The sequence below is a fragment of the Medicago truncatula genome, chromosome 5 (assembly GCF_003473485.1).
Source record: "Medicago truncatula cultivar Jemalong A17 chromosome 5, MtrunA17r5.0-ANR, whole genome shotgun sequence".
NCBI lineage: Eukaryota > Viridiplantae > Streptophyta > Magnoliopsida > Fabales > Fabaceae > Medicago > Medicago truncatula.
Window position 1 is genome coordinate 29,664,937 of NC_053046.1, and position 13,832 is coordinate 29,678,768.

The 13,832-nt window shown below is 33.3% G+C and overlaps 1 protein-coding gene and 1 long non-coding RNA gene across 2 annotated transcripts; both read left to right on the forward strand.

Annotated features, from left to right (window-relative positions):
* Positions 1–474: 474 nt before the first annotated feature.
* On the forward strand, positions 475–9,203 carry LOC11429401 (serine hydroxymethyltransferase, mitochondrial). Its single transcript, XM_003615318.3, has 15 exons — positions 475–634; positions 721–765; positions 855–941; positions 1,035–1,156; positions 1,257–1,333; positions 2,911–3,035; positions 4,002–4,094; positions 5,930–6,022; positions 6,119–6,316; positions 7,234–7,338; positions 7,492–7,557; positions 7,701–7,778; positions 8,284–8,395; positions 8,482–8,592; positions 8,689–9,203. Exons 1-15 carry the CDS (start codon positions 572–574, stop codon positions 8,835–8,837), a joined length of 1,524 nt encoding a protein of 507 aa, XP_003615366.1. The 5' UTR covers positions 475–571; the 3' UTR covers positions 8,838–9,203.
* Positions 9,204–12,009: 2,806 nt separating this feature from the next.
* On the forward strand, positions 12,010–12,793 carry LOC120580741 (uncharacterized). Its single transcript, XR_005646498.1, has 3 exons — positions 12,010–12,068; positions 12,170–12,223; positions 12,321–12,793. It is a non-coding gene; the product is annotated as an uncharacterized lncRNA (long non-coding RNA).
* Positions 12,794–13,832: the final 1,039 nt, after the last annotated feature.

The following is a 13,832-nucleotide window of genomic DNA, read 5'->3' on the forward strand; positions in this document are numbered from 1 at the left end:
AAGTATTCTAAAAATATTGTCTAAATAACTATCTCTAAATTTATAGAGGAACCAAATCTGAAGAAAATTATTCTTCTTCCAACAAAAAACACTCAATTCTATACAAACTGATGAAAATACTTTTGTGTGAGTTAACTCACGTTTGATAACGTGAAATATAACTTACGCTGAATTATAATTGGCATGAGTTTACTCACGCAGAATTATGATCTACGTGAATTTACTGACATTATAACCTAACCTACGTGAGTTAACTCACAATTGAGTATTTTGGTCGGATTACATGGGAGTGAGTGTTTTTGTGTTGAGAGGAGAGCAATTTTAAAATCTAAAGGAGTTGCAGTAGGCAGGCAGTCCAAGCCAAGACCACATCGGTTGATGTCAACGTCCTTCACAGTTCACACTTTTCAACATTGATTACCCCACACACACTCTTGCATAAAATATACTCCTACAATACAAAATCAAAATCACCACCAACCACGCTCACTCACTTTCCACTACCGCCAACCCATATAATATAATAAGTAATATACCCACAAAGACACACCACCTCCAAACACAAATCACAATGGCCATGGCACTTCGAAGACTCACTTCCACCATCAACAAACCTACTTCTCTCTATCGCTTGGTATGTAAAACTTCTTCTCATAATCGATTAAATCCGCATTTTCATTTTCTACTTTTCCTTTATTCTTACGTCCTGTTTGGTTGCAGTCATCTTCTCTCTCCGCTCAACACACTCACAAATCTCACCCCGATGTAAGCACTGCACTTTTTTGATCGAATAACCACTTTATATATGTTTCATTTTCGTATCTATTTTGATCGAGAATTTTTTAAAATTGCAGTGGATTAAACAACTCAACGATCCTCTTGGTGTAGTAGATCCTGAGATCGAAGATATAATCGAACTAGAAAAAGCTCGTCAATGGAAGGTAGATAGATCCAAGTTTATATCTACAGTTTTTTTTTTGTTTGTTGTGGAAGAACCAAACAGAGATTAACTTTTTTTTTTTTTTAATGTGCAGGGGCTAGAGCTTATACCATCAGAAAATTTTACGTCGTTGTCGGTGATGCAAGCGGTTGGATCGGTTATGACGAATAAATACAGTGAAGGTTATCCTGGTGCTAGATACTATGGTGGAAATGAGTATGTTGAATTATGGATCTTGTTATGATTGTTTTGTTTCAGATTCAGAACTTTGTTATGGGTTGAATTCATGTTTGTTTTGCATTTGTAATTTGATAAGGTACATTGACATGGCTGAGACTTTGTGTCAGAAGCGTGCATTGGAAACTTTTGGATTGGATCCAACACAATGGGGAGGTACATAAGTAGAAAAACATTGATACTGCAATTTGAGTTTCTTTAGTCTCACAAAGAATTTGGGAACATTATAAATTTTATTTAATTGTTCAGTTAGTTTGTTTTTTGGTTCACAATTTTTGCTACTTCCATGCTAACTGCATTGCATTGCCGATATATTAGTCTATAGAAGGTGAATTAGATTAAGTGCTTTTATATCTTGTGTTTCTTGATTAGTGATTACAACCTATGAAGCATTGACACAAACATGGACCCCGGATACGATAATAACACGTCGACACTAGTGATAATTTGAGAAAATGAATTAATTGAATGTAATCACATGTGTTGGTGTAGTGTCGATGTCGGATACTGGACATGCCTTCGATCAGAAGTGTCGGTGCTAGATTACAAGTGTTTACATTAGAGTGTATTTGTTTCAGTTGCTAAGAGTGCATTTGACATATAGGGGGGAATGAAACACAACATCACATGTGGTTCTATTCAATGGTTTATGCATTTTGAAAACAGAACAAAACAGGACATGATATTAAAGAAATGGTAGATCTTGGGGTTCCATTAAAATAATGCAATCAACAAGAACAAAACCAAATAATGTCTCTGTTTTATTACCTAAACCTTAAAATAAATGCTAACAAATGAATTTCCTGATATAGTAATCATTTCCTGGGTTCAGATGAACATTTTGAGTGACTTTTGTTGTAAAACAGCCGTCTTTGTAGTAGTAAATATTCAGTAAAGTTCATTGATGTTTTATTTATTTTCTTCTATTCTCTCTTCTTTTTCTCATTATACATATATTAGAAAATATGATTGCTCTTTTATAATTTATAGGGTTCAGTACCTCAGTTTCTGGTCAACTGAAAGTAATTATTTTACTACTAATGGAACAAGTTTCAAACTAATTTAGCTGTTGAACACATATGTGGTGAACATCTGAAATACCAAAATCAGTAATTTATATTTTAAAGCTGCTTATTCTTTTCTTTTCTTTATTCGTAAAGAAAAATTAGTAAATGCTTTTGGTTTGTCATTTTGCTTTATTTTTAGGTTAGATGTTTTTTTCCCTCCCTTTTATAATGGTTGTGGAGAATCTTATATTTGCATGACCTACTTACTGTTTTTTTTTTGTCAATATGATCATGCTATGATGGTTTCATCATACTGTTTCCCCTGCTGTAGTCGTCAGTTTTCCCTTTGCAGTATTATATCTGTTTTTAATTTGTTTATCTAGTGATAATTCTTGTGAAGAATTGATTTACTGGAAGGTTGTCTCAACTTATCTTTGATTAAGTACTTCATGTACTTAACATACAAAAAACTTTTCTGGAATAAAAATAAATATCAAACGTAGTCTTTCTCTGCGGTACTAATTTTGCTTATATAACTAGAATACTTATTTCCTCTTTTGATGCATAATATTTTAACATCCTTGTTGCTCTGCTGGGTAATTTACTTGTTATTCTTGTGGTGAACTTGTGCTATTCTTCTATTTGATAATTTATTTTCCTCTGCAGTATAGCCGAACAAAAGTTTTTTGAAGAGTCTTACATTATTACATACTTTGCTTTTGACAGTCAATGTGCAGTCATTATCTGGATCTCCTTCTAACTTCCAAGTTTACACTGCTTTATTGAAACCTCATGAGAGAATTATGGCACTTGATCTCCCCCATGGTGGGCATCTATCACATGGATATCAGGTTAAGTTCTGCTTTTGATCATCAGTTGTGGTCATTGCACATGTTGCCATGAGTTGACAACCATAGAAAGTCTGCACTAGCCACTAGGACATGATGAATGAATGTTAAAGTAAAGTAGACACTTACACGTGATTGGAATATTGTCCTTTTTTTGTTTTCATTATTTAAGTAAGAAAATAATTCATCAAAAAGGAAAGAATTTTAGCCAAAAAACAAAAAGGAAAAGAGGTCAGTTAAAAAATGTCTTACATAGGAAGTATGAACAGCTATGATAAAAAATCCTACAAGGAAGCTATGAAAACAAGCCTTTTCCATAAATTATGAGGGAGAAGGAAATTCAAATGTCTCAAATCATATACCAGCCCAATAGACTTGTGAATTGTGATTAAATTAGTTCTCTTAAATTTTCTTTCATAGATTTAAAAAGGACCAGAAGCAATCTAATAACATACTAATAGAGCCAAGACATTTACAGAAGTATCCGCATCTCATAAAATTGAAAAACATATATATTGTATATAAATTGCAAATGAGATGACTCCTAACTCCGGTCTCACTTAAAGACCCCTAATTTACCTCACTCACAATCTTTCCTTGCAATGCCATCTACTAGTACATTCTCTTAATTATTTTACACTTGTGTTGGTACTTAGTTTTGGGATTTTTATAGCCTTGGTAGGCTAAGCCAATGCAGAAGTTTTTCTCTCTCCATGTTCTATGTCAAAATGGCTTAATATTCACATCTGATGCTTGATATATCCACTTTCCATTTTGCTGTTAAATTGTTGATATATAACTTTTATTACTAAGTCATTTTCTGGAGCAAAATTTAACTCTTGCATGCCAAAATGATGCAATTCCGGAAATTCTAAAGAAACACAAATTTGCATTTATTGAAATTGCTAGAACAATGTGTATCAAATTTCTCTGTGGACAAACTTTTATTTATACTTTTTTATTATGCAGACTGACACCAAGAAGATATCAGCTGTATCTATATTCTTTGAAACAATGCCATACAGGTTGGATGAGAGCACTGGTTATATTGACTATGACCAGGTAGGCAGGTACCATTGTATTTCTGTGTTGTGGACATGTCGTTTTTAATCAAAGAGATTCTTCTAATTCTAAGTAGTTGGTGTTGTTTTTATTTCAGTTGCCGTCACCTTTATCTTTGCTAATGAGCAGTATTTTCTCCTTCCATGCATAGTTATAGATTGTATTGGCAGAGATTATGGTGTTTAAATAGTTGGACTATAAAATGCCGTAGCAATTATGAATTTTTAAGATGAGGATATTGACCAAGCTGCTCCCATAGTTAAGGCATATGGTAGGGAGAAGGGAATGGTTACAGATGATTGAGAAACTTGTGTGGGCATGGAGGAAAGGTTTGTCATCAGCTCGTTGTGGCTGTTTTGTCACAAAACAACATTCGTTAGAGATGTGATGCAAAATCATCCATGGTTCATCATTTAATAGTATCTGCTGTTGGGACACGTATCAGAGCTTCTGTGTATAAGTGATCTAGTGTTTGATCCTTGTCGTCCCTGTTCCTCTTATGGAAAATTGAATTTCAGTAAACAAGTTAGGGTAGCTTGTTCAGTTTCCCTGTTTCAAGTCCAAAGAGCACTTGGATGAGGATGAGAGTATCAGAGATGATGGCAATATAAAACTCATTCATGTATCGTCACATGATAGAATTTTTTTTTAGGATTGTTGGTTCATGAAAAATTGGTTATATGACGGGTGGTAACAGAGGGGAGAATTGGGTTGTGGGAAGGAATTATGGATTAAGAGAAGAGAGATATCGTCACATGATAGCAAAAACATTTAGGATAGTTAGTTCATGAAAAACTGGTTATATGACAGGTGGTAACAGAGGGGAGAATTGGGTTGTGGGAAAGGGATTATGGATTAAGAGAAGAGAGTGGAGAATCAAACAAAAACTAAAATAAAGGTTTTGGGTACTTTGGGAAGAGAGCTCAGCAAAACCTATATGTAGGTCTCTCTCCTTTTTTGGTGCAACTAAGAGGCATTTTCCCTAATTCTAGGAGGGAGATTCAATTTTTCTTTTTTAGCATTACAAGTTCCAGATAGATTTCAAATTTAATTAGTTTTTTTCATGAGTTTATTTTGTTGAATTTTGAGGAATATAGCACCAGAAAAAAAAAAAAAAAATGTGTTCTTCACATAATTTATCATTATTTAATCTTATTCTAATACATGCTTATTGAAATAAATTTAATCATTTTATTCCCAGGTTCAAAATATTTTGTCGCCTTAGTTCCAATTGCCATGGTAGTTAAAATCGATTTTAATCTTAATATATTACGATTTTGCGATTATATTTGCCCTCAGCAATTATGAGTATAAAAGTCTTATTTTGGTGGAATCCTCGCCTGTATATTCTACTTTTCTTTGGAAACAATTCTACGATTTTGGTCGTGGTGGTGGAACTACAAAAGGCAACTTTAGTTTTTGGTTTGCGACCTATGAGTTTGATTTAACGTTTTAATTACCCAAGTGTTAAGTTTTAACTGCGTAAGTGTTATGCAACTATGCTATTATGTGAGCTATGCTTATGAATTTAAATTTACACAAGTATTTCAAGTGTAATGTAAGGTTTTTTCTTTTATCATACTTACTCTTTTATATGCATTATATGGATTTATGTGCATATATTTGAGAGTTATGAATTTTGTATAATCTTACTATTAGTGTTACATTTACGATTTAACACACCCTTAACGATGTAAATTTAATCATTTCAAGCCTAGGTTCAATTTTTTTTTCCAGACTAGTAGTTTATTGCCAACCCTAGTTTTGTATAATCTTTCATTCATGTCATGGGTTTAAACATGTCTTTTATAGTTTGACTTATCTAATATCTGCAGATGGAGAAAAGTGCTGCACTTTTTAGGCCAAAATTAATAGTTGCCGGTGCTAGTGCTTATGCCCGTCTTTATGATTATGCGCGTATTCGCAAGGTAAGTTATATCTGAACTGATTATAGAAACTTAGATATTTTATGTACATAACAATGGAGTTCTGATATGGTATCTTTCACACATGAATCATTTTAGGTCTGTGATAAACAGAAGGCAGTTATGTTGGCTGATATGGCACACATCAGTGGATTAGTTGCTGCAGGTGTTATTCCTTCTCCTTTTGATTATGCAGATGTTGTAACAACCACAACACATAAGTCACTTCGTGGACCACGTGGGGCTATGATATTCTTCAGGAAGGGTCTGAAAGAGATAAACAAGAAAGGGCAGGAAGTAAGATTTAAATGCTAAATTTAATGTTACTAAAATTCTAAGGAAAAAGGAATTAAAAATCGGGTAAAATACCCCCATCCCCCACAAAAAACAACGAAAAAAAATAACAATCATAGGGCTTTACCAACTTCCCTGAAGTTGTTTCTGTTGTTACTTAATGCTTGTGCAGTTTTATTTGAAGTGAAGCCTAAATTTTCACTTACATAAAAGTTAGCTTTCCGATAGTTACAGTAGGATTTAAGTGATAAGTAGATGGATAAACAAGCTTTAGGTGTGTTTAAGTGATAAATACACTAACTCCCAACGGTTTTGGTAATAAAAGAGAAGTTTTCATTTTTGTGATGGTAAGGTAACACATACGTATGTGCCTTATGTTTCTTGGGTTTTGCTTAAAATGTAACATATTCACTGAAAATCAACTGTGAGGGGGCAAGAAATGGCTATACTTAAGGAAGCCAAATGTATTTTATCCCCAAAACACAAGTTCTCTATTTGCTACTATATTTATAGATAATGTTTATCAATATTTATTGAGATATTAGGTTACTACTTTCTAAAAGCAATTTCACAGTATTTTGGGTTTGTCTAGATCCACATCTGATGTATTCTCGAGCAATCATCGTCATTTGGGCCAACTTTTGGGGTTGAACTAACCCCAATCCATTCTTGATTTTTTACACAATTTCATAGCCGATGTCAGTCATGATATTGTGTGTGATCAACATTTGTTGAGTCTTGGAACATTTATATATGTCCAGTCTTGACTCTTGAAGGTGTAGGGTGTATTTTAAAATCCATCAATTGGGTATATGGGCAAGTAGCTTTTGGAGTTGAGTTAGGTTCAGTGTAGTCCAAATTCTATACTTAAGTTAGTTCACTTGAACAGAAATTTCATTGGCTCAATTTCATCCTGACAGGTGCTGTATGACTACGAAGACAAGATAAATCAGGCTGTTTTCCCTGGACTTCAAGGTGGTCCCCACAATCACACTATTACAGGCTTAGCAGTTGCATTGAAGCAGGTTCTTTATTAGACTAGTTGAAGAAACTACAGTCATTTAAGTTTTTTTTAGCAAATATATACTTCAGTGTAAAAGGAAAAGTGATCCTTTTGTGCATATTTTGTTGTCTGGCTGATGCAATATCAGTTTTTTTCTTCATTTTTGTTCATGTAGGCTATGACACCGGAATTCAAGAATTACCAGAAACAAGTTCTTAGTAACTCCTCGACATTTGCACAGGTAAACTGAATGTGTTTTCTACAATGAACAGCAGTGCCATATAGAACAATTGCCAACTAGTTATTAGGTGTATCTTCTACTGATTGTTTAGCCCGGCAAATTTTACTGTTATTGCTGACTTTGATATGCTAATTGAACTGCAGAGCTTGTTAGAGAAAGGCTATGACCTTGTATCGGGTGGAACTGAGAACCATTTGGTGTTGGTAAACTTAAGAAACAAGGTAAATGTTACAATTCTTGTCTTAACATTTCTTGGTAATATTTTCATCTCAAATAACTTTGGATTGTGCCATTTTGTTGATACATGGAGTGCTGAGAATCTAAAATCAGCTATTGCATTGAGTACAGTATAAAGCCTCATTCTTTAATAGTTTAGGGTGAAATAGGGAACAATGTGACTTATAGTTGCACGACTAGGTTGTTTTAAAAGAAAATAATTATGAGGGACATTTATACAGTAAATTGAAATCCTACTTTACCAACCAAACTTGAAAAATTTCAGGCCTTAAAGACTTGTCCAACCTTTTTAGTTTTTCCAGAACCTTCAAATTAATCAACAATCTGTTTGTTAAACGGCCAATTTATTTTATTGGATGTTTACATTGTTTAAATTAACTCTAGATTGTAAATATGTTGATATTGATGTTGGGTTTAATTTGGTTTGTATTATTTATATTTTGCAATACATCAAAGGAACACACCGTCTTATGCTGTTGCATTTGACAGGGCATTGATGGTTCAAGGGTTGAGAAGGTGTTAGAATCAGTTCATATAGCTGCCAATAAAAACACTGTTCCAGGAGATGTGTCTGCAATGGTTCCTGGAGGGATCAGAATGGGTACAGTATATCAGTAACCTTTTTATATGCATATATTGGTGGATCTGTAATTACATGTTGATTACGGTTATGTCTTTGTGATTCAGGAACTCCTGCTCTTACATCTAGGGGTTTTGTTGAGGATGATTTTAAAAAAGTAGCTGAATACTTTGACGCGGCTGTCAAAATAGCCTTACAGATTAAGGAAAATTCTAAAGGTTGATTTTACATTCTTGCATCATAGTTTCTTATTTATGTCATAATATTTGCAGTTCTGAAAGTATAACAAGGTATCTTGACTCACTTAAATTTAGGCACAAAGTTGAAGGATTTTGTGGAAGCTATGGAGTCCGATTCACAAGTTCAATCTCAAATCGCTGATCTCCGCCATGACGTAGAAGGTTATGCTAAGCAGTTTCCCACAATTGGTTTTGAGATAGAGACAATGAAGTATAACAAGTGAAGATGATGTACGGAATTAGTTTCTTTTGGTGGAAGTTTATGGAATAACAATGTTGCTGAAAATATTCGTATTCTGGTCTTGGAAAAATTTGTGAATTATACTATGAATGGTCAAGTGCAAGAGAAAAGGGATCAATGATATGATAATAAACCATCTATAGGGTTTATCATTTTCTTTCAAAATTGAGAATAGATATTAATTATTTGGAGTTGAAAATTGCTTTTGATGATCGATGTTGTAGTGTTATAGCAATTTATGTTATAGCAAATATTTCGTACTGTGTTTTTTTTTTTATCTTTTGGTATCTTCTTATTTGTATTATAATCTTTGAATAAATAAACCTAAAACCTCCCCCATTAAGTTTCATTGCGGCATTACTTTTATACGTATCAATTTATGAAGCTAAAGCGTAACGTGACATTTTAGCAATGGACAAAACTTATGTGCAGATACATAGGTACAGTTTTTACTGTTCACAAATAGTAATAAGATATCGGAAAAATTTAATTTAATTATTATCAGATTATCTAACGTCCGTTAATTCCTTTCTGTCCTTCCCAATGTTTTCTCGCAACCTCACCAAATCACCAATGCTAAGAAATGATGGTGGATAACAGATCTATAAGTATAACTATCAGATGTAACTCTGATCCCACAATGCAAAAACGAAAGGAAAATCTAACCAACACAGTAAAAGAAAAGAGAAAACGTAGATGCAGGAATTTGAAAAGGAGAAGAAAGGTTTGGAAAGAAACAGGAAATTAAGAAACTCCAAAAGGGAGGGATTGGAAAATCTCTGACTTAAACCATTGAGGCAGAAATTAAATCTTCTATGGAAGTTTGTTTGATTACATGAGAATTTGTTGTCTACCATAAATTAAAGCGTTGGTGTTCCATGTAAATTGTTACATGAAATCTAAATAATCCCATGAAATTTGTTGTCTTCCAATTTTGTTTGATTATGCTAGTGATTTGTTGTTGCATATACAGTGATGTTATTGAGGGCTCAAACCGGTAAAAATAACGGATATCTATAAATAAATTAGGTGATAGCTGATGTCTGATAGCAAATAAGCTAATTTTAATATTTTGTAAAATTAGTTGTTAAACTAGCTGATAAATGTAAAATGACATAATAGAACATTCTTAATTCTAATAAAAATTATTAAATCATATTCTTTATATATATTATTAAATTATTATCTTTTACTCTTTCAAAAACAAATTTTAATAATTTTATTTTAAATTTATTCCATTTCAGTTTTTATACTTTACAAAAAAATTCTAGTTTACAATTTCTCTAAAAAAAATTGATGTGCCAAGTGTTGATTGGAGAACATCACGAACAGGGTGTAGGGTACTGCATATAAGTTTTCTTCTTTAGTAAATAAAAAGATGAAACGTGGAATTTCTTTTGGAGATTTACTTGAAATGTTTTAGAATAACAACTTGAATTTGGTTATAATGTTGATATAATCAAATTCGTTCACGATAAGTGTTTATGTATAAACAATTTGTATAACAAATAACAAAAGATAATTTAATTTATAAATTTGTTCCTTTTATCTTTAAAACAAATTTTCTTTTTCTTTTAAACGCATGCAAAATCAAGGCACTTCCTTCAATAAAATGTTCCAAATACAATGAGGAAGAGTCGTAAAAATGTTGCGAGTAGCATAGTTATTAGATGTTTTTGCAAGAGATTTGCAAAGACTCCAAAAAGCGATGGATCCCATGTGGCAAGTATGTCACTCTCCAATCTGTCAGAACTAGAGATTTTTAGGGGACATAGGGAGGATCGCCACCTCGTGGTGCGATGTTACTGTTCCTTGAAAGATCAGGTTGTCATAGATCCTACAAGATTGCATCTAGATCACGTGACTCTTAGTTTTATTAGTATGGACCCGTATCAGCGACATCGTTAGAAACGTCAAACAAATCAGTCTATACTCTAGATGACTCATATATATACCTCACATGGTTTGATATCTACCAGAGTGGGTGTTCAACTAGTTTGGTTATGTCCAAACCATCCCCATACATTCACATGAGTCTGCATCTCTCATGACGACCCAACATGAGGCTAGTTGTCGCTACTTAATTACATGTATTGATTGTTGAGCGCATAAGGGGTGATGGAGAAGCTATGCATGCTTCTGTTAGGAGAGAGTGTTTTGAGAGACTGCAGGCGGGTGGTAGATTGTCTAATAGGCATGGGGGTGGCGAGTGTTTACATGACCCCATGTGCTGAGCCCCGTGATGTATGTTCGTTTGAGCATGTCAACGTTTACTCTCAATGGCTCAGATACGGCACCCGCAAGGTGAGATATCTGTCGGAGCGGGTGTTTCGCATGTTTGGGTACACGCAGACCGTCCCAAGATCTCCATATGAGAGTGCATCTTTCTAACACATAATCACTTATTTATTGTGTGACATTCATAAAAGTTTTGCACTTTGATAATGAATCTCAAAGGAAATGGTGAGACCCAATAAGAGAGTGAGTGAGTAAAAGAATATATATATAAAAATAAATATATTATGTAGGATGGACACTCATTCATGTGGGTTCCATTATTTTATGGGAGATCTATTTACTAAATGTGTGATGTATATTGATTTCACCAATTAAGTTAAAATTGGTTTTATTTTTGGCAAATTCTATGGTACACTCAAAAAATTTGAGTGTATTGGTACACCAAATCAACAAATTAATAGTTAAATGTGTTATTTTTTGAAGAGAAAAATTGTTTTCCATCACCTATAATTATAATAATTAAATCTTATTAACCAAAAACGTCTACGAAATAAAATTTAATTTTTCTGAGTTTTTAGTACTCATAATAGAGAATTTTGATTATTTTTTACAATAAAATGTAAAAAAAATTAGTATGATTTTTATAAACAATGAAATGACGTTTTTTTTCTTATGAAATGACATTTTCTAAAATATAAATATAAAAAAATAGCTCTTTATTCCATAAAAATAATAGTTAATTTAAAGATTTTTGAAATAGGAGTACCGGTACACCTTAATTTGCAAGTGTACCGTAGAAGTTCCCTTTATTTTTTGATCTACAAGTTAAAATTGATTTATTATGACGGAAAAAAAAAAAGGATAAAATAGAAGTAAATAAGCAAGAAAGAAAGAAAGAAGAATAGTGTACGAGAGAAATCATCGATTGGCTCCATCTATCTCTACTCGACGACGATGACACCTTCGAAAATGGCAGGTAACGTTGGGCATTCTCGATTCACTCCATGTCTTGATCAATCTTGTTCATTTGATTGAAACCCTAACTAATTTTAATTATTTCTTGATTGATTGGAGTAGGAACTTCATCGTCATCTCGGAAAGCTAGGGTTAGGGGAAAACTTTCTGTTCATGGTATTCTTCTTCTTCTTCTTCTTCTTGTTTTCTTCAATTCATTCATTTTGAAGTTTAGATTGAATTGCTATTTCTTTCTATTGATTGATTGGAGCAGGAAAAACTTATAAAACTAGGGTTACGAAAAAACACTCATGAAGAACTCGTAAAGCTAAGGTTCCAAAAAAGCACTGCTTTGGATCAGGAACAGGAACAACAACAACTGCATCATCATCATCATCATCCTCTCAGGTTGAAGGAATTGGAGGAACCCCCTCTCTCAAACCGCAGCAGCAACCTGTCAACATTTCAAACTCACCAGACATAATCCAAAATAATAACAACAACCTACAAGAACTACTTGCACCTGCTGTAACCAAAGATGATCTCGCTTATCTAGCTTCTATAAATAGTTATTCTCGTCAGGTGGGGCTTGATTCCCCACCTCATACCAATTGCTTATGCTCCCAACGTCGTGTACTTGGTAGTTATCGATTTTTCACCGAAGAAGAAGAAGATGATATAATTTTTAATGGCTGGTGATATAGTCTCCATAGTCGTCATCTTGGTTTGATTTGGTTTATTATTATGCTTAATGAATGAATGAATGAATACTTTACATTCTCAATGTGTTTATTATGTACTGTATATCTCTTTAAGAAGCAACTCCAACTCTGTTGATTATACTTATAATTATAATTATTCTCTTTATTTAATATGCCTGTTGATATAGTCTCCTTAGTTTAATTTTTATTTTACGTGTGTGTGTGTGTGTTTGTGTGCGCGCACACGCCCCCCAGCTCGTGCATGTGTGTACTATTCATCTGTTTCCATCCTCGGAGGGTTCAGTTGAGATTGGATAAAGCATAAATGAGAAACTGTATACATTGAGTTTTCTTGAAAATAAGAAGATCTTAAAGCTAGTTTCTAGAGCCGAACAAGACGAGTATTTATTATATTTACATTACAGTACAAAATGTATGGTATCTGTTCTGGAACTGCAATTTCGTTGCCAACTTTTATCCAAAATTCAAGGACGGCCTTAAAACACTTGTTCCCGAAACTTGCGGATCAGTTTAGTTAGAGGTTCCAAATTGTCTAAACACTTTCGAATAGCTGTTGATGAGTGATGTTACTAGTAAACACAGCGACGAAAAGGTGATGTTTTAACAAATCTTTTATGTTAATCTGTTATATATTTTACTTACCCAAGTCACTGAATCATGTATACGCATGTTGTTGAAACAGTGCAGTCTTTCTTAGTCATTGAAAGAGCTAACTAATTTCATGGATGAACCTGAAGAAAAGTAAGGGAATTCAGTACTTTGTCTACAATAACCTTCCTTCCTTTAGTTCAAGAGCTTTTCTCTGATACATAATGCATTTTTTTTAGATACATAACGTGATACAAAATCAGACAAAATAGTTGAACAAAAGATTAACAAAGAGAACAACAAAATACATACATAGCATTCCAACTATCACTATATAGAATAGATGGACCATTTCCTTCAAAAAAAAAAAAAAAGAATAGATGGACCATTAGAAACTATCTTTAGCCATGGAGCATGTTAGCTAAATTTTGAACTATTACTGTCATGTATTATGCTTATGAATTAATCACGTGAGT

Bases quoted from the DNA above. Each gene is read 5' to 3' on its own strand.
- LOC11429401 (XM_003615318.3), top strand. From the start codon at position 572: ATGGCCATGGCACTTCGAAGACTCACTTCCACCATCAACAAACCTACT. The intron at 635-720 runs GTATGTAAAACT...GTTTGGTTGCAG, and splicing joins CTACTTCTCTCTATCGCTTG to TCATCTTCTCTCTCCGCTCA. The intron at 766-854 runs GTAAGCACTGCA...TTAAAATTGCAG, and splicing joins CTCACAAATCTCACCCCGAT to TGGATTAAACAACTCAACGA.